The sequence below is a fragment of the Sphaeramia orbicularis genome, chromosome 12 (genome assembly GCF_902148855.1).
Source record: "Sphaeramia orbicularis chromosome 12, fSphaOr1.1, whole genome shotgun sequence".
NCBI classification, from domain to species: Eukaryota; Metazoa; Chordata; class Actinopteri; order Kurtiformes; family Apogonidae; genus Sphaeramia; species Sphaeramia orbicularis.
Window position 1 is genome coordinate 58,749,161 of NC_043968.1, and position 26,871 is coordinate 58,776,031.

General features: G+C 36.1%; 1 protein-coding gene across 3 annotated transcripts; it reads right to left on the reverse strand.

Moving 5' to 3' along the window:
- Window positions 1–1,893: 1,893 nt before the first annotated feature.
- On the reverse strand, window positions 1,894–26,301 carry irak3 (interleukin-1 receptor-associated kinase 3). Of its 3 annotated transcripts, XM_030150926.1 has the most exons (14): window positions 26,089–26,301; window positions 25,867–26,004; window positions 22,438–22,626; window positions 21,113–21,180; window positions 20,968–21,013; window positions 18,892–19,040; window positions 14,351–14,415; window positions 14,149–14,263; window positions 11,759–11,877; window positions 11,271–11,469; window positions 10,742–10,804; window positions 8,884–9,051; window positions 5,953–6,277; window positions 1,894–4,430 (listed from the first exon to the last, which is right to left on the reverse strand). In XM_030150926.1, the coding sequence occupies exons 2-14, from the start codon at window positions 25,967–25,969 to the stop codon at window positions 4,315–4,317; spliced, it is 1,725 nt and encodes a 574-aa protein (XP_030006786.1). In that variant the 5' UTR covers window positions 25,970–26,004; window positions 26,089–26,301; the 3' UTR covers window positions 1,894–4,314. The 3 variants fall into 3 exon arrangements, with proteins under 3 accessions (XP_030006786.1, XP_030006785.1, XP_030006787.1); XM_030150925.1 differs by having other exon boundaries at window positions 25,867–26,301; XM_030150927.1 differs by having other exon boundaries at window positions 5,949–6,277; window positions 25,867–26,301.
- Between the last annotated feature and the right edge of the window lie 570 nt (window positions 26,302–26,871).

The window sequence follows — 26,871 nt, forward strand, 5'->3', positions numbered from 1 at the left end:
ACAGTGACCTTGAGCAAGTAAACACACCCCCATTTTAGTAACCATTGGCGGCTGTGTGAGAATTGCTCGGTAACCGTGTGATCTCAAGATTCGGTAACGTTCCCTGGCCCCCTAGATCGCCAGATTTGTCCATTTGTGATTTTTTTCTTGTGGGGCTATCTCAAGAGTAAAGTGTACACGAGTCAACCAAGAACTCTGGATGAGTTAAAACAGAGAATTCAGGATGAAATTCACAGTATCCCAGCTGAGATGTTGCAGCGGTCACTGAGGAATCTCAACAGCAGATTTCAAGAATGCATTCGTACAGGAGGACACCATCTACAGGAAGTAATTTTAAAAAATGAAAATTCCATCATTGTTTCTTAAATGGCATGGTTTAAGGTTTCAATTACTATGAATAAAATATTTTTCTTCCATCACTCTTGGTTTTATTGGATTGTTAAAAAGTTCCCGTTTTTTTGTGTCACCCTGTACTTAAAATATCTGCAATATTTGCGTGCTTCATATAGTTCCCCCATTGGAATAATGCCATACTACAAATTGTGGGCATTTGTCTCTTTTTTCATTAAGGTTGTGGGCATTTGTCTGCACCTGGACAACTTGCCAGTTCATTGCAGGGCCGACATATAGAGATGAACAACCAATAACTCTTACATTCACTCCTATGGGCAATTTAGATTAATTGATTAACCTATCAGAGCATGTCTTTGGATGGTGGGACAAAGCTGGAGTACCTGGAGAGAACCCCTGCAAACACAGGTCCCTGGCTGGAATGGAACCCAGGACCATCTTGCTGTGAGGCGACAGTGCTATCCACTGCATCGCCCAAACCTTACACTCAGGGAATTCTATATTTTGTAAAAGCTTAGTTGAATGATTAGTTGCTCTTCTCTTTGCTTAAAAGTGCCTTTGATTTCATTAAAGAACCAAATATATATATATATATATATATATATATATATATATATATATATATATATATATATACACATATTTACTTTAAATGGTTGAACATAAAATATTGTATAATCATAGAAATAATACATTTTATATGTTTGATGGTATGACCATCAAAATCTAGTGCTATACTTCTGTGGCGTGGATCTGTCCCCTTCCTCGTCATGGGAGGGGGTGTTAACATGACAAATTCATGGGGCTCAGCATTTGTGGGGGGGCCATAGAGCAGTGGAGGGGGTCCAGTGGATACAGGTTACAAGTTGTGAAAATGCTATCTTTGCTATCTACTTTCTTTTGTAACTCTTATAACATGGTGTTGAAATACTAAGACCTCAGATCTAACTGTAGACTCTGGTCCCTATGTCGTACGGTCTGCATCTCCTGCAGTTTGCATACAATGAACACATTGGTGTGGATGATGCTGCAGAGCCGTCTCCTATCTGGGTGAGTCTAGTGGTTGTGTGAGGATTATGTTCTTTGAGTACTGAGGGTTTGATGGCGATTAAACAATTTGAAAAATCAGAGACAAGCTCCAAGGGATGAGCATGGATCCCTCCTTTGTCTCCTGGATCACAGACTACCTGGAAGGAAGACCACAATTCATCATTCTGGGGAACTGTGTCTCTGGTACAGTAATGAGTGGCACTGGGGCTCCACAGGGTTCTGTTTTGGATCCCTTCCTTCTTCACATTGTACACAACAGACTCCTGTCACATCCAAAAATATCCTGATGACTTCGGTATTGTGGTGTGTTTCAGGAATGGACAAGAGGGGGAATACAGGGTCCTGACCAAAACCTTCTGTGACCGGCATCCCAAGAACTGCCTCCTCCTGAACACCTCCAAGACCGAAGAAATGGTTTTTCCACAAGGATTTTGATGTGTTAACAAAAAAAGATGCATGAAAGCAGAATGTACGGAAGATGTTCTGGTTGAAATTCAATAAAAAGTTTATTATGTATTTTAAATGTATATATTAATGCATAAAATGAAGATGACAGTGACATTACATGGACTGGGCTTGAAAATAACAATGTGAACTCTGACATAACAGACTCAACAGATTTCATGTCAAGTCCGTGTCACAGCTCTTGAACACCAGTAACTTAATAAGGCCACGATATAAGCATTTCATTCTTTGTATAGAATATATAATGTGTGCTGCAATATTATTTTGTCACATTAGCTCTCTTCCCTCTCCTCCTTAATCCTAGCTGAGATTGTGAGGTACATATTTTATAATAAGCTTAACATCCTGGTAGAAAAGGAGATTTATCTATACAGGTCATTACTACATTTCTGTCAAAGGGGGTTAATGTAGTATTGATATTCTAAACTCTCAACATCAGGGAGAAGTCACATACTAGAATACACATATAAATATCAAAACCACCAGTGAATAAATATTATTATATCCACAGACTGTATCACTGAATGAACGTGACCCAGTGTAAAGCACTTTGAGTACCATAAGGGTAGAAATGTGGTTTATAAGTCTGAATCCATTTACCATAATGTTCATGTGATGCGTCAGCTGCAAGTTGACACGATAGGTGTCTTTAGACAGAAACTCGCAAACATAATAACATCACTCTTGAAAACGGCACTTCCTGTTAGTGTAGGGGCAGGACCTGGTCTCACCTATCAGGCCACGCCCACCCCTTTATGAGGCCTCTGCTCCAGCCTTTTCCTTTCTCTGATGGAGCATGTGGCCCGGGCGAGACTGATTTTAGTCCACTGACTGGATTAGCATATTAGCAGATTTGAGCATGTTGTAGTTATTTCATTATATTTCCCAAAGAGTAGTTTGTTTTGATTACGTTGTTAATTTAATCATTGGTGTTGTTTTAAGCTTTTCATCATCTCTATCAGTCATGGGAGGAAATCTGTTATGAATTGTGCTGAAAACTGTGATAAAATCATCAAACTTAATCTCTGACCTCTTCATACATGACTGTGGGCTAATGCAGAAGCTTTAAATGTCTAAACCAGCCCTTTAAATCATTCTACACAGTTTTTACAATCACATCATAACTTTATACCTTCATAAGCGTCATAATGAACCTCACACATGTGGAAGAAATGCTGTGATTTTAGCATCAAACTAAATTCTTTTCATTTAGAGCTGTGTCCAGTGGTGAAAGCCACAACAGCGCTTCTAGATGTTATCACTTCCACACCAGTTTCTCTGACTCTGAAAGTTGTTTCTTAGCGGTTCTCATCTGGTTACTTTCTGATGCTTTGGTCAAAGGCCCTGTGGTGTTCACCATGGTAGACCAATAGAGTGACTCACTACTCCCTTTAGTGGTCATAAATCCACAGATCCACAGATTTAGTTCATATCTCTACAATCCAATACAAAGGCATTTTTGGCATATGCGCTTTATTCTAAACACTCAAATGATACTTTTAGGTCACTTTTTATTTTTTGAAAGCACAAATACTACATAAAGCTGCCTTTAAGGAACATATTGTTCATTTGTTGTCAAAATCTTAAGTGCATTTTTCAAGAATTATGGCTACGGTAACTGGATGAAAATGATATGATCCTGGTGAAATAATTATGATGAGTTGTTATGATAAATATATTATATGGAGTGATTGTAATAAATGACAATAATGATGAAATTTTAATACATCCTGGCCTGTATTTACAAATGCAGACAAACTCCAACATCCACCTGAACATTTCTGGGAGTCTGAGTTCAGGGGGATTTAGGAAGACTCTCAGAGCAAAGATCAGTTCATCCAATAATTAAAAAAAACAAAAACAAAACAGGAATCAGTGCCTGCAGTTGTCTCTGTGAACCAGGGAAGTCTCACTTTACATCAATGTCTGTCCAGATAATGACAATAGTCAGGGAATTTAATAGTTAAATTAGGAAAATTCTACAGTTCTAAATTTTAACTTCATGCATTCAGCTGTCAAAATCCCAAAATCATGAAAATGTATAATATTACAAATAAATTAAAGTCACTCTACTACTTCTGTGTTTGCTTTCTATACAGACATATGTGTACAATCTAATCTATAGACTGGTGTTTGGAGACTAAAACTTTTACCTCTGTGTCTCTACCATGTTTTTGACCTTAAGATGTCTCTTGATGCTGAACAACTTTTTTTCTCTCACAGGATCTGGTCACATGGGGAAAAGTGTGAGAATATCATAAGTACTATTACTCTAAATGTAAAACCACATCTGAGGTTTCATCATCTGAAGTCATGGTGTTTTGTAATGAGTGATGTTGTGAAATCGCAGGCCTCAGTAGGAACAGCGGTTGCTAACGCAGAACACACAAACATGAAAATCAGAATACAATGTGATGTGCTGCAAGGACTGAACAGGAAGTGTGATCTTTACAGCGGCTCCGTCATAGAGAACAGCTCCTCTGTGTTAATCTGTTCTCTGTCGTACAGACTTATCTTAGTCCTCAGTCTCTCCTTGGCTGGATTTTCCACTGTGCAGAAATCACCTGGAAACACACACCAGAAAATTATCACACAGAGAGAATAAAAAAAACACAGAACATTTGGAATTCTAACATGACGGCATTAGTTAGTCATGGCACATTGTTATAATGAATCAGTTATTAGTCACATCCACATCATTCAAATAATCCCAATGACTTCCACTTAGTAAACACGGCTCGGTTTAGATCACAATATTTAAATGTTTTTTACCTCCACCAAGGAGGTTATGTTATTGCCGGCGTTGGTTTGTCTGTCTGTCTGTCTGTCTGTCCGTGTGCAAGATAACTCAAAAAGTTATGGACGGATTTTGATAAAATTTTCAGGAAATGTTGATACTGGCACAAGGAACAAATGATTAAATTTTGGTGGTGATCGGGGGGGGCACTGATCTGCCTTGGCGGAGGTCTGCGCTCTCCGAGTGCTTTTCTAGTATTTTCAATAAAACCCTAAAACACTACCAAAATTTTTTACTATGGGTGTCCATTGACGTTTATCACATTTGAAAATCCACAAGAAAGCTCAAAAAAGTGGGGTTTATTTTACAATTTTGTGGAAAAAACATGTGTCTATAGACTGCGACAGCCCCATCCCTTCCACTGTGGTCCATGGAACTTAAACTGGAAAACATATAAATGATGATCAATGGCAAGAGATTTTTTTTATCCTATAAATTGTGCCACTGTTTTCACATGATGTTTGTTAATTTAAAGGGTCATTTTTTTTTAGCCAATAACGTCACATTTTGTATTAAAGATAATAAAGAAACCTGTAGCTTTGTGTGAAACCGTTCAGTGATACGCATCACCAGCACCAAAATAGCTGCTACCTTTGCACATTGTACTTTAATCTTCAAGAGTGAGATTAAAAGGTTTTAAAAAGGATTAAAATCACTATGGGGTTAACTGTGGATCTTCAGAATCGCAGATCGCAGAGAAAGTCAAAATGATGTCAACTCTGTGACTTTCAGATGTGTAGTCTTTATATTAATATATTTTCACAGTCTAATACTTAAACAGCTTTGCAACAAACTGGAATTGAATTTACTTGTAAAATTATCTTTTAAGCAAACAAACACATGTGTAAATGATGAAAAATTCTGAGTATGGAACTTGTTTTGTACTTTTGCTAGTAATATTTGAGCTCTTCATGCTGAGAGTCACATCTGAGGATAATAGCCACCGTGTGAATATCTTTTATTTAATGTCTTTTATTACTTTTTTTTAAACCATGTTCAGGCTTTGGTTAACCAGGTTTACATAACCTAATAATAATACATAATAATTACACAGAGGACTAAAAGTTCCAAAACAAACAACAGGGCTCCAACATGTGGAGTCCTAATTACATGAAAATACAGTCAATGAAAGAGGAACTTTCTTCAGTGATGCAGTTAAAAGATAAAGCTTTATCTCTCTTGAGGTGGACAATGTGTTCATACATTTCACTCGGTCTGGCCAAGTCTTACATGATGTTCTGAGTGTGCCGCTGTGATATGGATCTAATCAGTGTCTGAACTGTACCTACTCTGCAGAGAGGAGGGTGTGAAGCCGTTGGCTCTGCAGTCGTCACAGGTCAGAGCAGCTGAGCAGCTGCACTGTACGGGCCAGCTGCTGTACAGATCCACTGCCTCCTCACTCTGGGCGCTCAGGTACGTCACCTCTGACTGGCTGCACTCACAGGGTTCCACTGCTGTCAAAGAACCAGGGGGGGTGCACTGTTCATCATGCTCCACAGGGATGGAGGAGGAGGAGGAGGGGGGACTGAACTGAGCTCCATCATCCAGGCTGCGGGGCTGGTCGCCATGGGGACAGCTCGGCGGAGGAAGCAGTGGACTCAGGGTCAGAAGTACCTGAAGAAAATGTAAAAGTACACTATTAACCAGTGGAACTGATCATATCTTTTAGAATTGTCAGGTTATCAGAAACTATTGGCAGGAGACTTACAAACACATCAACAATGTATTTGGAACAAATATTCCTTTCAAATGTGAAACTTTGTATTTGGGTGATAGAGAGTTTAAAAACTGGAATTGTAAAGAGAAGAAATGACTAAATATACTATTGGCAGCAAGTAAAAAAAAAAAAAAAAAACATTACAAGAAAATGGTTAAAAGTAGAACCCCTCCCCACTGTCGATGAATGGTTGTACATTGTATATGAGTTTTACACCATGGAAAAGTTGTCCTTTTCTGTCAGAGTGCAAAAAGAATTGTTTTTTTAGTGCTGGGTAGCAATTCAAATTTTTTATCGCAATTAATCATGTGGATTTCTGTGATAAATCACAATTAATCACATAGTTATATGGTGGGGGGTTGCCGGCATCAACAGTGTGTATTGCCTTTAAGTGATATTTCAGACTTGAAATACTCCGGTGGTAAAAAAATAATTCCACACTGCAGTGCTTACAAACAACTTTGGCCTTATCAACCCCACCATCTGAAGACATTTAAAATGAAAATGTCCATGGAAAAGACCGGCAAGCAAAGGGGGCCCTGTGGTGGTTGGAATAAATTACACTAACGTATGTTTTGTCCTTTCGGTGTTCCCGTAGTCAGTTTGGACATAAGAAGGAACTAACAGACACATTTCTTTCACTCTGTTTGTATGGCCTGAAAAACGTTTTCCTGTGAGTATTTTATGTTCAGTTGTTGTAAGAATGAATAGTATAAAATATCTCTGATGTGAACCTTTGTTGCTGGATAAAAAGACGTTAAGTTAATCAGTAAATGCTAATTGTTAGTGTGTCTATGGATTTTCCCATTCAAGTTAGCATCGAGCTAGCGATCTTTTTCCCATTCATTTAAATGTATAATGCCATGTAAACGTACTAAGGCAATGAACAGAACTGAGACATATTTTATATGTATGTTGCAGCTTTACAGTGAGTCTCAAGTAAAAGATTTGGAGAGAAGTTTTAAGCATGTTGCTTTTCTTGGGAAACCTGTTGTCTATCTGCCGAGCTAATCGCTACACGCACACAAGCAGAGGCAGAAGAATAGGAGTTAGAATAAAACAGCATTACATGAGATAAAAAAAAAATAAAAAATTGTCTGCGTTATTTAATGAATTCGTTAATGTGGTAATAACGCGTTAACTTGCCCAGCCCTAGTTTTTTTTTCAAGATTTAGACTAAATCAACTGAGTCTGTAAAACCAGTATGATCTGAATTAATTTGAGTGCATCTATCATTTTTATTTTTGACCTGGATGTACTGTATGTTCGTTTCTCATATATTAATTCATTTTCCTTTTGAGGTATCACCTGGACAATAAGCCACCCCTCCTTCATAGCTTTGTAACACAAATGTTATTAATATGTAAAAACACTGGAAAAGCCTCTTGTAAATACTTTTGAAGAAATTGATGCGAGTGTATTTATATTGCATTTTCAAATAAAAAAGGGAATTAAAAAAAGTATAGTATTTATCTAATTCACTGTCTCTTCAGTGACAGTTGAAAATAAAGTATGTTGTAAACAAGTACTGTTAAGTGTTGGTTTAACTGTCATCTGTGACTTTTACTATGCAGAGTTTGACATTTTGACAGTTTTCTCAGGTTCATCTGCTGAAGGGAGGTAGACCTCTTTATAAGATTTTAGAGCTAATCCTGATTAAGTATACAACTTTTACAGGTATGATGGGAAAATGTGAACCCATCAGTGAACAGCCATTTAAACTGGACTCCTATGGAAGCAGCCTCAGACACCTTGAGAACCACTTAAGTCAAATCAAAGTAAAACCAGTGTGATTCACATCAAAACTAAGTAAAATTACTTTTTTTTGTTGTTGTTTTTTAAATCTACTGGTTGGATTTGGTTCATATTGGGACGATGTGTATTTATCATCTGGTCTTGCTTTTCCAAACATTTATACAGAGATGTGACAATATAATAGTAAAGCATTATGTGAAATTTTATATTTATTTATTCACAATTATATTTTTTTGTTGTGGGAGGCTCCCCAAACCCATACACGTACAAATGTGGGGACACAGATAGTACCTCAGCCTTCTGAAACCTAGAGAAAACACAGCTCTAGACTCTGTTTTTTGTGTAAAAATAACTATATGTTCAGAGTCATCATGTCTTGCAGCAAGAACGAAACGGTCTTTAATAAGTTCCAGTACTTTATTTAAGAAGTGGATGTAGCCACTGCGACGTTATCCTTAGTATGTGGAAGAGAGTCTATGTTTGAGCCTCAGTTTTGCCATTTTGGTCATCACTCTCTTGACTTTTGGAGGGAGAAGTATTTGTATGAGACGGTGGAGCTGGGAAAGACGAGGATTAATGGATAAAACTTTCACTAATGTTACCACTAACACAGACTCCAGCTAACTCAGAAAAGTCATGTTACATACTGTATTTGAGCGACGTGCTAAATGTGTTGCTAACTTGATTGTTGACATGTTTTGCTACACGTTGTCTATAAAAGTTTAAAGCACGGTTGTTCACTGCTCACGTTCTCCATGTTGGGTCTGCTGCGGTGGTGACTCGCAGTGCAGTCGAGTGCCAGGCTCAGAAGTTTAAGGGCCACGGCCGATGGCCACTGTCCGGCTGTGGGGTCCAAAAATTGCAGACAGGAGTCCACACCTCCACTGTCCTCCACCTCCGAGACCAGTAAATCTCTCTGACAGAACACACAAACGCACAGACAAAAGCACTGATAATCCATAAATTGGTTAAAATGTTCTAACTCAGTCCATTCTGCCTTATACAGGGTTTCTGCAGGTATCAGCAAATCTAATTTAATGCTTTTTAATGACCTTTTTAATACCACTTTAAACAAATTTGATGCCCATGTTCAACTGCAGAAACAGGTTTATATTAAAAAAAATATGCATATTGTAAAATATGTATATTTCTCGCCCACCAGTCTACCACAGGCCTGGGAGCCTGAAAGTTCTGCGCAGGATCTTAGCTGTTCCTAGGACTGTGCTCTTTTGGATGTTGTTCCGGGTATCTGCTGGAGAGATACACTCAGCTCTGGGGTTACTGCCTCTAGTGCCTTGATTACTATTGGCACCACTGTTACCTTCACATCCCACATCAAAATTATTAAATGTTTATATAATCAAAATAAATCATGAATAACTGTTTTTTTTCTCCATCAAGTGTACTTAATTTTTTAATGCCTCTGGACATCGAATTTAAGGTTTTTAATGCCATTTAAGACCTTAATTTTTGCAAAATCTATTTAATGCTTTTTAATGACCTGCAGAAACCCTGTTATAACTTGTGACATTTATTATTATAGCAGCAGCTTCCAATGTCTGATTACCAAGTGTACTGTCACATTAATTCAATAGATATGTTTTCAGAGTGTTTTATTTACATTGAAAAACATTTATGGACATGGAAAAATTTCACAAAAAAGTGGTGGTTTGTATCCTGTTGAAAAGATTTTATGTGCATAATCCAGAAACGCATAGTACATGTTTACTCATCTTTTATTATATTTCTGTATTTTATTTATTGTAATTCTTTGTATTTCTGCTCTTATCTATACTGTGACCTTCAGTGTTAAGAAAGGTGCTCATAAATAAAATGTGTTATTAGTATTATTATTGTAAAGAAGAATGGAAACTAATTTTTAAGATAAATTAAAACATAGTAAACATTTAACTCTCATAACTGGTCAGCTGACTGCTGTTTTCTTGGATAAATATTGCTCTACATCTTGTACTCTGTTTATAACAGTCATGTGTACTGTAGAATGTATAAAAACCTCCTGACAACATGACACAGCCTGGTTTATTTGTTCCAAATCTGTTCATGGAAAAGCATATAATTTATATTCTTAATTTTTTTCTTTCAGTTTTCTTGATATTTTATGGAGAGTGAATTATGAAATAAGATAAAAGATTGAATTAAATTACAACAAATGAGATAAAGCATACAGTACTGTACAAAAGTCTTTCAGCTTTGTTGTTTTAGCAGGGTTAAAAGGATCATACATATACTTGTTTCTCATTCAGTTTTCTTTCAATACAAGAAAATACAGGAAATATGTCCACAGCCTTAATACAGAGACTGAGAAATGTACATGTGTGATCATTATAACTTTACTAAATAAACAAAACGAATGTTGGACTAGGACTTTTGCACAGTACTGTATATGAATAAACGACTTTACAATAACTGACTGCTAAACAATCATCAACTGCTTATTTTTTTCTTTTAAATGTATTTTTAAAGTTGAATTTTGATTTCAATATTCCAGCACATATTTTTGACAGATGCTTTATCTATTTTACTTGTTACATCTAGTTTTTATTTCCCCTTATTCTTCATCTACAGTATAAACAGCATCGACTTACCAGAAATGTCTTTTTAGGAACATCCTCTATGACTTTACGTCCGGTTATTGTTTCCATTATAACCTGTGAAGAAGAAAATTTTTATTAAGAGCAATAAAAAAATACACAAGGGGAAAAGTTGTTTTCTCCGGTAAATAATCTGTGGCCCATATTTTGTATAATCACATTAAGATGTAAGGACCCCAGAAGTATAATAGATGGTTTACTACCTTTTAAAACCAGTATTCCAGGCTGTTATAACATTTATTTATACTATACTTTCACATGAATTACATAATATATGTACTAGTCTAGGCCTGAATTATTTTTAGAACATTATTAGTTGGAATTAAATACCTCAAAAGTGATTCTCATAGACTTTTAATAAGCTTATTTTAAGTATATTTAGTTTCCTACCGTTAACTATCAGTGTCACACTAGGGATAATACAAAATCTAATATACTGACAAATGCCAAAGTTTCAGTTCAAAGAATGGTGAGAATTAAGTGGTAATAACACAGCTTCCAAGTCTGATTGTGTCGTAATCACCATTCCCAAGCTGTAAACGTCCAGGCTGAAGGACTGTCTTCCAGTTCGGGTGTACTCCTCTGGAAGGTAGCCCATGTTGCTGTGCAAACTGGTCACCAAAGTGATGGTGAAGTTGTGATTTGCAGAGTGAGGACGGAGTCGAGCCAATCCAAAATCAGACAGTTTGGGCATTAAGTTGATGTCCAGAAGTATATTAGAACTGAGCAGAAAAGACACAGTGAGTTAACCTCTGAAAATCAGGAATGGAAGCAAATGACAGCCTGATTTATGTCATTTCTAAGTTTAATCCAGAATGTGCTTCCACTTTTTTGATGCTTTTTTTAACAGGACTTCCTAATTTGGCATATATTATAACTGGACTGGGTGAAACTGCAGCAAAACAGTCTTCAGCAGGTGTCTGTGCTTCAGGTTTGGAACTGGTGGTGCTGTTTTATTCTGGTGCTTGTGCTTGTGCTTGGAATGGATGTGAATGGTTCAGTGGGTTGTACCTGCGCATGTTACCATAGATCACGGGGCAGGGCTGGGCGTTGTGAAGGTGATGCAAGGCCTTTGCGATTCCTTTAATGATATTTAGACGCTGCTGCCAGGACAGGCAGGGTTGTCCATCCTGTACATGAACAACATTCAACATATTATAGATTTCCAAATAACTTGAGACATCAAGATCAAATCTATAACATGGATGTGAAAAGCTTAGAGTAAACATGATTTGTGATGATGAGATCAACTTCCTGTCACAGTATGGTGTAATGGGAAACAAAATTAATGGAAATCCCAGCCTCAGTGATTACGCAATACCCACTGAGCAAATTCCCCTTCTGTATGTCTGGCCGTGTTCACATCTCATCCTGAAGCACTTTGTGTAAGATGATGACATGACACATGTTTTATCCCTAATATAAACCTTATGATCAGTTGCAGTAAATGACAGAATGTAATGAAGGACCAAAAAGATTCATCATTCTCCGCTGTCAGAGGAACTGTTTCTTGTTTTTTTCATATTTGTTGGACCTGTTGAAAAGTCAACAGACTGAAACTGAAAAAGACATGCTTTGTTCAGAATCTTTTATCTATATATTAAATACACAGTATTGTGCAAGTCTTATTCCACCTTTAGTTTTGTTGTGTTTGCGGGGTTGAAATGAGCATACATATTTAATTCTGATTCTCTTCTCTTCTCTTCAAATACAACAAGAAAATACAGGAAACATGTGCACAGCTTTAAAAGGCACACAAAAAACTGATCTAAATGGGTTGTAAAGGTTAAAGTCAATATGTGTGACTGAACACAAGACAAGGAGCTGCACAAACAATTAGAAACTTCTGACATGTGTTGAATGAAACCTGGAATAAAATGAAAAAAAATGAATGCAATATAGACTAGAAAAGCACTCAGAGTATCAACATTTCCTGAAAATTTCATCCAAGTCTGTCCATAACTTTTTGAGTTATCTTGCTAACAGACAGACAGACAAACAAACAAACAAACAAATGAACAAACAGACAGACAAAACCTGATGAAAACATAACCTCCTTGGCTGAGGTAATAGTATCGTCTGAACAAAAAGGTTAAAGATATAGATATATTAAATGCAAAGGGAGGTCACATGAAATTCTACCACTTTGGTTTGTAAAAGCTGTTTCTTTCCCTGAAACTCCTGTTTTTACTATTGTACATACATCTCATACATCCAGATTGGATTTTAATACAGACACTGACAAATGCACATACTAAACCAACAAACCTAATGTTGTCCAAGGCTTTTGCACATATACTGTACGTTAAAGATATAACAAACTAAAATTCAAATGTCACTTTAACATGTCCTCCTGTGACCCAGCAATGCACTTTGTCCTCTGTAAGAGACAAGAATTTCACAGCTATATTAAAAAACATGTCCATGGTAAAAATGTCCATTCCATGAAAAATAAATGTAAAAATGTATCTGTAGGCCTGTGCTTTTATTCTTAATTCTGTTAAACAGACATGTTTAATGGTCTGGATGGAGAGAATCTGTATTTAAAGGTAGAACCTGTTAAACAACAGTTTAAATGTACATCCACTGTATTGACTATACATTGATCCTGTGAGTTTACACTTCAGTATGTATTATTCCTAACTTTACCTGTAATAGTGAATAAATAAATGTCTTTTTTGTTAGAACTGAAGCCAATAAAACATTGTTACATGATTTTTGATTTAGTTTTAATACATTGTAAAGCTAAATGTATGCTACTACTCAAAGATCTAACAGAAAAAAATTTAAAGTAAGTTTTCATTAAAATAACTGAAGTCAAAGTACACAATAGCTACGGTTTTCTATCCTGTTATAGATTAAGGTACAAGTCACTGTGGAGAACATGGAATTACTCCTAAGCGTAAGTCTTTAGCCGGTTTTGTCTTCAAGAATTGTGTTTGTCTTTATTATCTGCTCTAGCTCTTTGAGATATCTGTAGATCTATGGTAATAACAATGGTCCAAAATTATGCAAAATTAATTATTCTTCATTGAAAATCATCATATTTTCTAGTGGGAGGACTCCCCAAACACCTTGTCTTTTGGAAGCTCAGAAAAAAATAATGATGGGGATTGTCTATACTTTGGACTGTAAACACATTACATTTTCACAAATTTTGTAATGATAATAAAGCTACCTCTGCTCTTAAATCCTCTAAAAATAACATACATACATACATACAAAGTTACATCATGTTTGAAGTTCACTTCCTGTTTTCTTGAATTGAAAGTACTTCCAAGTAGCTGTTCAGGGATGTGGTAGTAAAAAATCCAAAACAATAAACCACGCTCCCTGACGATCAGGTGAAATATGATGCTCAGCAGGTAAACAGAGGTTCATACAACACGACATAAATCTACCTGGTGGTGCAGTCTGTGGAACAGGGATCTATTTGGAAGGTAAGGATAGACCAGACAATAACGGTCCTCCTCAGAAAAGCAGCCCCACAAGTCCAGGATGTTTGGGTGTTTGATGCTGCAAAACACCACAGTGCACTGAAGATCAGATACGATAAAGGCTCAGATGAGAGTATTCATAGTGGCAGGAATGACAGATACATACAAATGATGAACCTCCATGTCTTGTCTGAACAGATTCCACAGCTTCTTCCAGGACACACCATTTGTCTGGAAAAGACCTTCTAGTTAGTTATCTCACAAACGCAGTGTTGAGTAGGGGTGTGTATTGGCAAGAATCTGGCGATACGATGCAAATCACAACACTAGGTTCACGATTCGATATATCACGATATATCATGATACTGATAAAAAAGCAATTTTTTTGTTTGTTTCTTTTTTTAAATGATTATTTCCTGGAAGAATTGAATTACACCTGAAATACGCACAAATACTAAACACATTTTTAAACTTAAATTATATTTTACAGACATTACAGTTTAAAATCCTGTTCAAATGCTCATATTCTATTAGTTCATAACTAACATCAGAACATTATTTTTGTGCAATCCCAACAAAGGTACTAATATCTGCCTCTCAGACAGTAAAAAGTGCTTTTAGGATGCATCAAATAACCATTATTTAATAAAACTCTTAAATAATAAATAAGATACACACAATACAGACTAGAAGCACTCAGAGAGGGCAAACCTCCGCCAAGGCAGATCAGTGGGCCCCCGTGCCACCCCACCACCCCTGATCACCACCAAAATTTAATCATTTGTTACTTGTGCCAGTATCAACATTTCCTGAAATTTTCATCCAAATCCATCCATAACTTTTTGAGTTATCTTGCACACGGACAGACAAACAGAAAAACAAACCAAAGCCGGCAAAAACATAACCTCCTTGATGGAGGTAAAAAACACAAAAAACAAAAATGAACCTCCACAATATCTGCATTTGAATAAATACCTACAAATATCGATACAGTACTTTTTAATATCGATACAGAATTGTGAAATAAAATATTGCAATATATTGCAGAACCGATATTTTCTAACACCCCTAGTGCTGAGTACTGTAGAGCTCTTTCCTTAATTATTACCTGACATTACAACAAATACTACAGAGAGTAAAGCTCTTATATAGTTACTATTTTTATTTTAGAATGAAATGTACTGTTAGTATCATGTCATTAATGGAAACACTCAGAAAGACTTCAACAGACTAGAACAAAAAAAACCTGTAGATAAATAGAAAGAAATTAAACTAGATGGAAAAGGCTATATCTGCATTAATACAGAGAATCAGCGCTTTCATATCCTCCTCAGACCCAGGAAAGTTAAAGTTTTGTGTTTTTTACATCAAATAATTGTCTTGATTGGAAACAGCACAATCCAACAGCTTTTTCGGATACATATTTAATTTTTTAATGGAATGTTCTTTGCAGCGGACAACATTTTTTAAAGTACAGCTGCAAAAGTCAAGTCCCCTACCGAGGACAAAAATGCATTGCTGGGTCTCAGGAGGATATGATCATTTTAGCAAAGTTTCTGGGGTGATGCATTCTAAAATGTTTAAAACACATATCACAGGATGAGAACTGATAAAGCAGAACGACATAGGAACTGTCGCAGATTGTCTAAATAACAGTTTGGCTGTTGTGGCTGTAGTTAGTCTTACCATGATAAAAAGCAGAATTAAACAGCACAGCAGCCTGTAACAGCAGTGACTCAGACACGTCTATAATTCCATGTTGAATGAACAGCTGGTAGTGAAGGCTAATGTTGTGTTTACTTCCTGAAACGCTCATGCACCAGTGGCCGAGCGTCACTGTTTCCAAGACAGCACAAAAGTGGAAATTACAAGCTAAAATAGATTTGAGGTTTCTATAAATACCAGTTTTATGGATCCTAACAGCGCTGTAGTATGGACACTAGGGTCCTGTTCTACAGAGCATGTTTAACAAACCCTGAACTGTGAGTGACTAAACCCTGAGAGGAGTTTCAGGTCATCAGAGTTAGTTTAGTCAACTCCAAGGCTGATAACTCTGAGCTCAGTTTGTACCTGGAGAAGGAAAAAAGGAGTTAAGAGATGATTTGCCATGACCTTTTGTATTAACATGTACAAAAATACAGTACATGAATTTGTTTATTCTATATTGACTTTTCTTAAAACCTAGCGGCTGTAAAGTATAAAGAGCTTAGTCTACTTAATATATCAATATTTTAGAATTATAAATTATATAATATTAATAATTTATTATAATCTTGGTCTGTCATTCATCCTTTGCCATTGATTTTCCACATTGGATTATTATTTAATTTATGATCTGACAAGAGGCAAAAACAGGAATGAATAATAAATGAATATTCTACAAGATACAGACTCATGTATGAGGCAGATTTTGAATCATCTGTAGTTAGAACGACATCTCAGCATTTACTTACACTATCCTACCTTTAACATAACTGAATATTCCATCAGTGTGACTCTGCACATTAAGACACAGATAATTACTGATTATTTGCCTGTAGCACACACAATGTGTTTTTATGTTATATTACACTGGTCTACAAGCTAAATGCTTCCAGAACAAAAATAGTCAAACCGTGCCAGATTCAGGTCACTAATAAATTAAAATTAAGTAAAAAGTGATAGTTGGCTTAAGTTTACAAGATTTACAAGTATTGAGTCAAAATGCGTAATTCTATGAATTAATGGGAATGGGTATTGTCTCAAAAGGAATGTTTGCCACTGAGATACTAGTTCTACTTCAAAATTCTGTCTCCACATTACAATGTGCTTTTCACATTCCTTCTAACCACACTGTAAGTACCTATGAAGTAACACTTTATCATGTGAAACTAAACAGGTCACACTAATGGTACACCGGGTAGAGCTCATCCCATGAACAGTAGGTCAGGACCTTACCCACCGGCCTGGGTTCCACTCAAACCTGAGGCTTTTTACTGGATGTCATTCCCCTAATCTCATTGTACTGGCTGAATAAAGGCAAATGACCCTAAATTAAATCTTTTTGAAAAATCTCTCTAAAACATTAGCCAACCGACACTTTAGTCATTTGTTTCCCTATCCATCTCATCAAAATATGCAAGATTTAACATATTTCATCTCTGAAGCTGTTAATGTAAAAAAAAAACTATATACCAGTTTTACTTCATAGTATAGAGATTGACAGTTTCCCTCCTAGTGAACTGACAAGCCCAGATATGTCTCTCAACGTGCACATAAACGTTAAAACAAAAACCCAAAAAGAATGAAAATGGACAGATTTTAATCAGCGCTGAATATAAATCTAGTGTAATGTGTAAACGTAAGGGTGTAGGTCACATTTCAAATTCATCACTGCAGTGCATAATCATACTGTATTATTCAACTATCAATAATTTGGTAATTGCTTACACACTCTGATTGAAATGGCATTTACTGTTTTCCATCAGCAACAGTCTGACTCTGGATGTAAAGACCAGTGGGAAATCAGTATCTGCCTCAGGTTATGTCTCTATTCAAAAGCAGAGACGGGCCACTGTAGAATCAGAATCTATAGAAACAGAACCTGTACAATAAGAATCTGTAGAATCAGAATATGTAGAAATAGAATCCGTAGAATCAGAATCTGCCTCCACACACAGGAGTAACCATCACTCTTCATTCTCTGCGCTCCTGAAAAGACCATACTATCTCCAACTCTTAAACTCTAATGAATGTGTGCATTATTAATGTATCCACACTTTGGACACACATTATCATATCATCTGCAAAGGTATTCTGATTATAGACAAAATACTTTTGCCGTCTTTGTCATTTGTGTGAAAGAGGAAATGAAGCCACCAGTTAGAGAGCAGGATGGAAGAGATGCATAGATTTCAAGGGTTTTCTGGAAAAAAAAAACTTTACCCAGAGTTAAAATGAACTCACTCTGAGGAACTGGAAACCCTGAGATTCCCTCATATGAAGGTGAAAAAACTTGGACTTTACACTAAACCTGCTTTCTGAAACAATGCATAGGAATAAACCTGGCAAAAGCTGTATTTATTCTGTGCTTTTTTCTAATAATAATGACATATAGCTGTATATACAGTACATATAATAAATTTTTTTTGGTTAAAATCAACACATAAATCCTCCTACAGCTCAGTTTTTGCCATTCATGTACAGTATGTTGAACTTTTCAGTGTCAGCTTTGAAGTCTAGACTGAAAAGTTTGTAGCCATTTTTTGGGCACTTATGTGCTTTCAGACAGGTGGTGGTGGTGGGATTTGAACACCAACGACAGCTATAATTACCAATCACTGATTAGATTCAATGCAGAAAAGCAGCTTCACTGCACCATGGCAGTGTGAAACGGCATCAGCTCATTTATATTTAAATTTATTCTTTTGATTTGGACTGCAAGCTGCAGAAGAAGAATAGGTATCTTCAGATTTATGACTTTTATTGAGTGTTTTTAACCCTTGATGCTCCTGCAACTGTGATAAGTGATTCTGATGAGTTGTTGCAGTAGATAAAAACATGTAACCCTGAATTAAGATGGTTACTGTTTTTTTGTTTGCAAATGCAAGATGGAACTTTAAATGTAAATGTAACAGCCTTATCTGTCACTGTAATATACAAACAGCACAAAACACAAGTATGTTGGACAAAATGTAAATAAGAAACAGAAATCAGTGCATAGCTCACCTGCTTAAAGAGCTTCACCGCAAATAGTTGATCTCCCTTCTGTGCTCTGTATACGTCAGCAAAGTATCCCTCTGCGATTCTCATGTCAGTGTGAAAATTTCTGGTTGCCTCAGCGACATCCTGAAAAGTGATGCTGGGTGGCATTTCGTCTGCAGCAAGAGTTTTCAGCAGAAGTCAGAGTTAAACCACAGCATTTGTTGGGTGTTCATTCACACATCCTTACCGCAATGTGTAGCTAGTCGAGCTTCAACACCAATGAATATGAATGAAATGGGGAATTCCACAGGAATCACACCTGACTAACTTTTCACCACATACTGTAGGCAAATTACGGTAAAAAAGGGTGGAATTTCCTACATTTATTTATTGAGCTTCAACAAAATTACATTTATACTAAATAGACTTAAATAGTCACCAGTCACCAAAAGCAGCCACTGATTTAAACTGTTGAATAACCTTTGAACCACTAATCTTATTAATAGATTTAAATAATTCAGGTAAAATGCAGTTTTTCAGTGTTTCATGGTCATCAGATATGACCTAATTGGACATTCAGAGGCTCCGTAGTAAACGTGGAAACATCGTCAACTTCTGCCACCCTGATTCACCAGTAAAATCTGTGTAATCTGATAAATGACAGTGGTCGAAGATGCTTGTTTTTATGTGCAGTTAGAGACATATTTTGCCTTAAAAATAATTCTTTATTAGCAACAAATTAATAATTTAATTAACCCACAAAGACCCAATCAGCCACTGGTAACCATAAATATCTACTGATGTAAACTGTTTAACACATGTGGAACCATTAATGCCTATCAATACATGCAAATAATTAGTGTAAAATACAGTTTGTCGTCTTTTCACGGTCATCAGATATGACCTGTTTGGACGTTCAGAGGCTCCGTAGTGAATGTGGAAACACCGTTACTTTGTACAACTTTGATTCACCAGTAAAACCCACGGAGTTGAATCAATAATAGTGGATGGAAAGGCTAAGCTTATGTTCAGTTAATGATATTTTGTAGAAAAAGTCACTTTTTCATCAGTTTTCTCTGTTTCCAATGTATTAACCCTTAACTTTTATTTGAGCTTTTTTGAACTTCTACATGATTACTAAATTAAATATAGGAAAATACCTGATTGACACTGAAAAACTGCAAAACACAGAGGATAATATTATAATAAAATAGCAATAAATCACTTAGGATAGGTTAAATAGAGAAAAAAAATTACTTGGGAACTGGCACAAAAGTAGCACTGGGTTTTTATGGGTTAAATATAGGAAAGATTTTAATAAAAAATGAAAAATGCAGAGGATAATATTACATAAAATGGTGATAAATCCCTTGGGGGAGGTTAATGTTGAAAAAATCATTTGGAAGTTGCCAAAAAAAATTTTCTAGGTCTTTAAGGAACAAATGTAATGTATCTAAATCAAACTGATCTAGTTGATTTCCTTGCCCACTCTGTAGGTTGATTAAAGTGTGCAACAATCTCTGATCTACAATCTATAAACATGTTTACAGCCTGGTGAAGAACCAGTTTGGGTCTTTATAGCTTATTTCCATGTTCATGTAAACTGTACAGGGAGTGGATTTTTTTTTTTATTTTAAATATTTAAATTAAGACTTAAAGTTATGGGTAATCTTTGAGAAGGAGCTGTTAGTTATTCTCTCACATAAAACATTAACAACATCGACTCCCTTTTCACCTTTGAATCCCACCTCAAATCTAAAATCTACTCTAATCTTCCTTCACTGATTTATTGGTTTTTAAGATATTTCAATATACTGCTGTTTGTTTTTAACTATGTCTTGTAAGGTGTCCCTGAGAACTTTCAAAGGAGGCTATAAATAAAATGCATTGTTACTGATTTGTGCATTTATTGTTGCCAATGTTGATACACATATCTCAGAAAGTCATTGCACTGTCAGTTTTGCCAGTATTGTGCTGCTGTATATTAGTTATATAGTTTCGGAAAGGAAGGCACTCAGTGGTCCAGGAAACCTCTAGAGATGCTGGTTGTCATACTTTTATTTAAGTAAATCCTTTCCTCTGAATGTGCCGTGTACTTACTGAGACTCTGTACGTGACTTGATCTCTCCACTGATTGGAAGGATTCCTTATCAGAGAAACAAATTTGTCATGTATACATCAGCGTACATGTCATACAGTCTTTCTTCTGTTTTTGACATTTGAACAAATTACCACAGAATTCTACCTTTGTCTTACTGGCTGACATCAGCTCTGTGGTCTCTGTTTTTTGGCTGACAGGTGGAAGATGCGGCTCTGAAAAAGAGAAATGGCAGAGATTTTCCATTAAAGTTCCGTTTCCCTTGATAATGGCATCACCCTGACATGGACCACAAAGGGGAACTAAGAAAGGGGCTCTAGATTTCCTTTACGCATTTTAAGTTCCCTGCAACACTTTCACACTATGACTAATACTATCAGTAATGTCCCAGTCAAGCGTAACTTTACATCCATGTCAGTTCATCCTCATTTAAAACATGCATGGAAAGTTCTGAAGGCATTTAACACAAGACATTACAGGATTTCCTCCACTAATGACCAGGGCTTATATTTACCTCAGCTGCAGAAGGTAAAAGGCCTTTATTTGTTGCGGGGTCCTCATTTCTAATTTCTTTTATTTAATAAGTAGAAATGGTCCTGGTCGAAAAGTACTAAAAGGTCGAAACCATTCATTTCTTAACAGGACTTTTAGTCTGTAGTCTTTTCACGTTACTAAAAACAATTTTGCTGAATTCTTTAGACAGTGATTAGAGAGAGACACTTCAGATACTGATGTAGAACAAAGTGTTGAAAATAGCAGCTTTACATTGTTGAACACTGGGGCAGCAGTATATAAGTTCAACTTCATCCCGCTCCTTTTCAAATATGTTTTTTTTTCTTTTTTATACATTATTTTTTCTTGTTGTATTTGGTTTTAAATATTGATATTCGAAATAAAAACAAACAAACATAATCAAATTAAAACAATAGAACTGTCTATTGTGCTTAACTGGCCCTAACATACAGATGTCTATCCTTGTTATTTTTTACCTGGACTGTTTCAGGACTGGCCTTTATTGGTTGCTGTAGAGATCCTGCTTGAAACTGATTCGCAGACTTTATTTGAGGAAATACATTAAGGTCACTTTCTGAAACTGCCCTAGTCTTTACTATCTAGACCTATTTTTACACTTCATCAGAGCTGTGACATCACTGGAGACAGGTCTGCTCAGTCCACTATCATTGTGGCATATGACATATGGGTTGTTTGGATAATTGCAGCACCTTTGCTTTTACACATATGATTAAATCCTTGCCAATTAAAAAAAAGAAAAAAAAGATGTGCATATTTGTTAAAACTTGTGATTTTATGTGTGTAGTTGCAGCACATAAATAAATGGCAACACAAGGACCAGAAGAGGGAAGTAGAAAGACTTGACTTTTGTCCACTAAACTAGTCAGTTCATGCTCAAGTCATGTGACTTAAAGCAGTAATAAAATATGACTGTGACACTCTAACCGCTTGTCACTGACTTTGTATGTGATCGTTGAGGAGCTGCAGGGCCCTATGGTGGCCCATGTCCTGCAGAACCTTCAGCAGGTCTTGAACTCTGTAGTTCTGCTGGGCCCAGGACCACAGCAGCTCCCTGGTGGGACTCCGACCCGCTGCCTCCAGACGCTCCAACATGTGGACTTCTAACCAAGTGGGGGCGATTCGGATGGCTGCAAAACGACACAGAACACAGGTTAAGTGTCACATCACCCTTACAGACAAAACACGATGTACAGAAAACAAGAATGTACAATGATTTATTCCACTGCCATACAATAAACCATGATACACAATGGCTGTAGCAACATCAAACATGTCTCTGAGACATTTTTACAGGTATTATATGTAAAAGATATTATAGTAAACATTTTTATCAGAGATTTATGCACAGCTTTGGAAATTACAATCAGACCCCTGGCACAAAGTACTGAAAAGTCAACATTTGCAATAAATGTGACTTGTAAAGCCATCAGGTTTATCTTGTGTGCAAATATGATCCAAAAATCAAACTTAAATTTATAGCCTATGCTTTAAATGCTTGTTTTTTTCTGTCAGATTTAATAAAGAAATAGACTGTGTTTAAATTAATGACAATGGATATGCACACGCATAAAAACAATTTTCTCAGCAACAATTAACATATGAAGTAAGAACTCATCTGAAAACAATATTGAATATTGCATTGTTACTGAATATCAAGAGGATTATCCTGAAGAAAATCACATGTAGTATAATTATCCCAAAAAAATTAATATGCTTTTATTTTTAAATAATAACTTACAAATAATAAATCAACTCCTAAATCCAACACTTAATCTCACATGAAATAATGCAATAAATACATAAACTGACTGTATATTTCCCACATTCTTGTAGATCATAATACTACATTTTTTATGGTCATCAACAAGTCAAAACACCATAAAACAACACTAAAGTCTAGCATTATAAATTCTATGAATGTTGTGAGCTTCTTCTTTTAACAGATGTAATATGGCTGTTTCAGTGATACAGGTCGCCCAAGTTAAAGGTAAACAGTGACTACCCCTGTGATTCACTCACATTAGACCTGTAGTCTACAGAAGTACGTCATATTCACCAAAAAAACCCTAATTAAATCCCTTAACCCAGAATTCAGAGAAAATGCCTTATAACTGATCAGGATATTGTAGATATTTGACAACTTAGGCCTTGGCATTAGTCATCACCACAAAACATTAAATCTATGGAAAAAAGCTCATTTTTATCTACACAAATATAAATATGAAATATTGAAAGCACTAAAATCCAATAGAATGATGTATGTCTTGTTAAGTGTAGTCTTACCATTCATTACAGGGTGGGGAAGCAAAATTTACAATATTTTGAGGCAGGGGTTGAAAGACAGTGTATGACCAATTAGTTTATTGAAAGTCATGAGAATTTATTTGCCACAAGAAAATTGACATAATAGAAAATGTTTTTATTCTATGTGTCCTCCTTCCTTCTCAATAACTGCCTTCACACGCTTCCTGAAACTTGTGCAAGTGTTCCTCAAATATTCGGGTGACAACTTCTCCCATTCTTCTTTAATAGTATCTTCCAGACTTTCTCGTAATAGTTTTGCCCATAGTCATTCTCTTCTTTACATTATAAACAGTCTTTATGGACACTCCAACTATTTTTGAAATCTCCTTTGGTGTGACGAGTGCATTCAGCAAATCACACACTCTTTGACGTTTGCTTTCCTGATTACTCATATGGGCAAAAGTTTCTGAAAAGGTATGGATAATAGTGTTAGGTATGATTATGACATCAATATATGTTTGGTTTCAAAACAATTGATGTAGTGCCTGCTGAGAAAAAACAACTAAATGTTCATTGTAAATTTTGCTTCCCCACCCTGTATATATTTGGTGGTTATGATTATTGATCATCAAACTACTATTAGTTAATAGCTACCATTAATAAAGGAATAAAATGATAAAAAATTAACATCACATGTAATTAATGCACCAAATGTTACTATTATGCTGGACAAATAAGATAGAGCCGATATAGATTTTAGTACTTTTACCTAGTAGTATACAGCACTGTGGAAAAGTCTTAGGCCTCCTTTAGCTTTGTTATTTTTGGAGGGTTGAAATGAGCATAAACATATAATTCTCATTCGCTTTTGTTAAAATACAACAAGTAAAGACCAGAAATGTGTGCACAGCCTCAAAAGACACACAAAAAAAGGAACTAAATGTATTCTAAAGGTTAAAGTGTGGTTTAGTGTGATATCAACTGAAGGACAAGAAACAGCACAAACATCTGACATGTGTTGAGTGAAATCTGCTAATAGTAACAGATTGGATTTATGTACTTTCTCTTTCCTAGGAACTTAAAGCTCATATTGTCTTAACCCATTGTTAATGCACTCCACAGTCACACACACTGATGGTATAAGACACAAGTGTACCCTCAGCTGCCCTGGGGCACACTAACAGAGACATATGTACCTCTTCAACCACCACCAAACAGACTGGGACAGGAGGATTCAAACCATCAACCCTCTGGTTATTGAATGACCTGCTCTTTCACCTGAGCCACCGCTGCCCCAAACATAGCACAAAATATCAGAAAACTAATGCAATAAATCTCATATTGTCTGAACAAAATGACAAGTTAAGTGCAAAGGGAGGTCACACACAATTCTCATCTGTGACTCATAGGAGTTTTTTTTCCCCTTTAAACTTATATTTTTACTCCTTCACATACTTCGCATATATCCTGATTAGTTATTAATATAAAGACTGAGAAATGCATATGTGTGGACATGATAACTTTACGCAACCAGCAAACCTAATATTTAACTAGGACTTTTGCACAAGACTGTACTTGAATGTTTCATCTATTCTTCTTCTGTGTATTACCTCGGAGGTTATGTGTTCATCAGGGTTTGTCTGTCTGTCTGTTAGCACGATAACTCAAAAAGCTATGAACGGATTTTCTTTAAATTTTCATGAAATGTCGACACTGGCACAAGGAACATGATTAAATTTTGGTGGTGATGGGGGGGGGGCTTCGTCTGATTGTTAGCAAGATAACTCAAAAAGTTAAAGACGGATTTGAATGAAATTTTCAGGAAATGTTGATACTGGCACAAGTAACAAATGATTAAATTTTAAATATTAAAATTAAATAGTATTTTTCTGTTATAAAGAGATGAATGAATAAATACAAAGTAAATATAATATTACTCATAATAACAACACCAATAATAATCACTAGCTAAATGTTATGTTATGACTGGTTAGAGTTTTGAGTATAGTTGTCGTGGACTGCTGTATGGATTATCAGTTGTAGATGATCTGTTTTTCAGTCTGATGGTGTTTCTGGAGGACACATGTACTCAACCAGACCCACTTCTGTGTGCGGTTTCTTACCCAGTCCTCGCCATCCGAACCTGTCGTCTCCTCCGTCCATGATTTTACAGAAAGTCTCCATGACAATCGGCGGCACGTCGTAGATGAAAGTGTCCGGGTCCATGTCTCACAGCTGAGTGTGAATGTGTTCCACACACAGACACACACACACACACACACACACACACACACACACACACACACACACACACACACACACACACACACACACACACACACACACAGCAGAAGGACACTGTTGGGCTGGGTTGCTAAATCGTGGAAAGTCCTCGCGCTGAGTCCGTTCACGAAGCTACATGCCGAAGTATGAAGTCACCGAGGCGGATACAGACACAACTATCGAGCCTACCCAACTACTGGCAACTCACTGTGGCGAAAAAGAGGAGTTTCTAACAAACACACAACACTATTTACACTTTGATAACATCAATTTACACCGACAACATCTGCTTCCTGTTGACTGTCACATCTGGCCCCGCCCCTTTCCACTCAACTGGAACTTGCTTTTTTTTTTTTTTTTTTTTGACTGTGTTCGTTCATATGATATGAATTTTGGCAAAACTGTGTATTTTTAATTAGATTTTTTTTTTTTTTTTTTACAAGCGCAAAAAGTGTCATTGAAACCCATTCAAATCAATGCATAAATGAAGAACGCATTTTCTTTCGGTTAGTGTGAATATTTGACACTAATATTGACACTAACACATTTGTTTTGCCGCAAGTCATGACATATCCCCGACTGTAATAATTCCCATACAAAAGAAAAATCTACTTGTAGTATACTGAAAAGTATTTTTTTTTTTTTAAATTGTTTGTCGTCTAATGACAAAAACCTGGCCTTTAAACAACTAAATATTTAAAAATTAATTAGATAGTTAATTAGTTAGTTAGTTGATATCAATAATTAGGTCAGATGCAGGTGTAGTAGCGCAATGAAAGTAGAATATAATGTTAATATAGGCTGTTGCCCATAATGTTGAAATAAAATATATGTACCTCATGAAT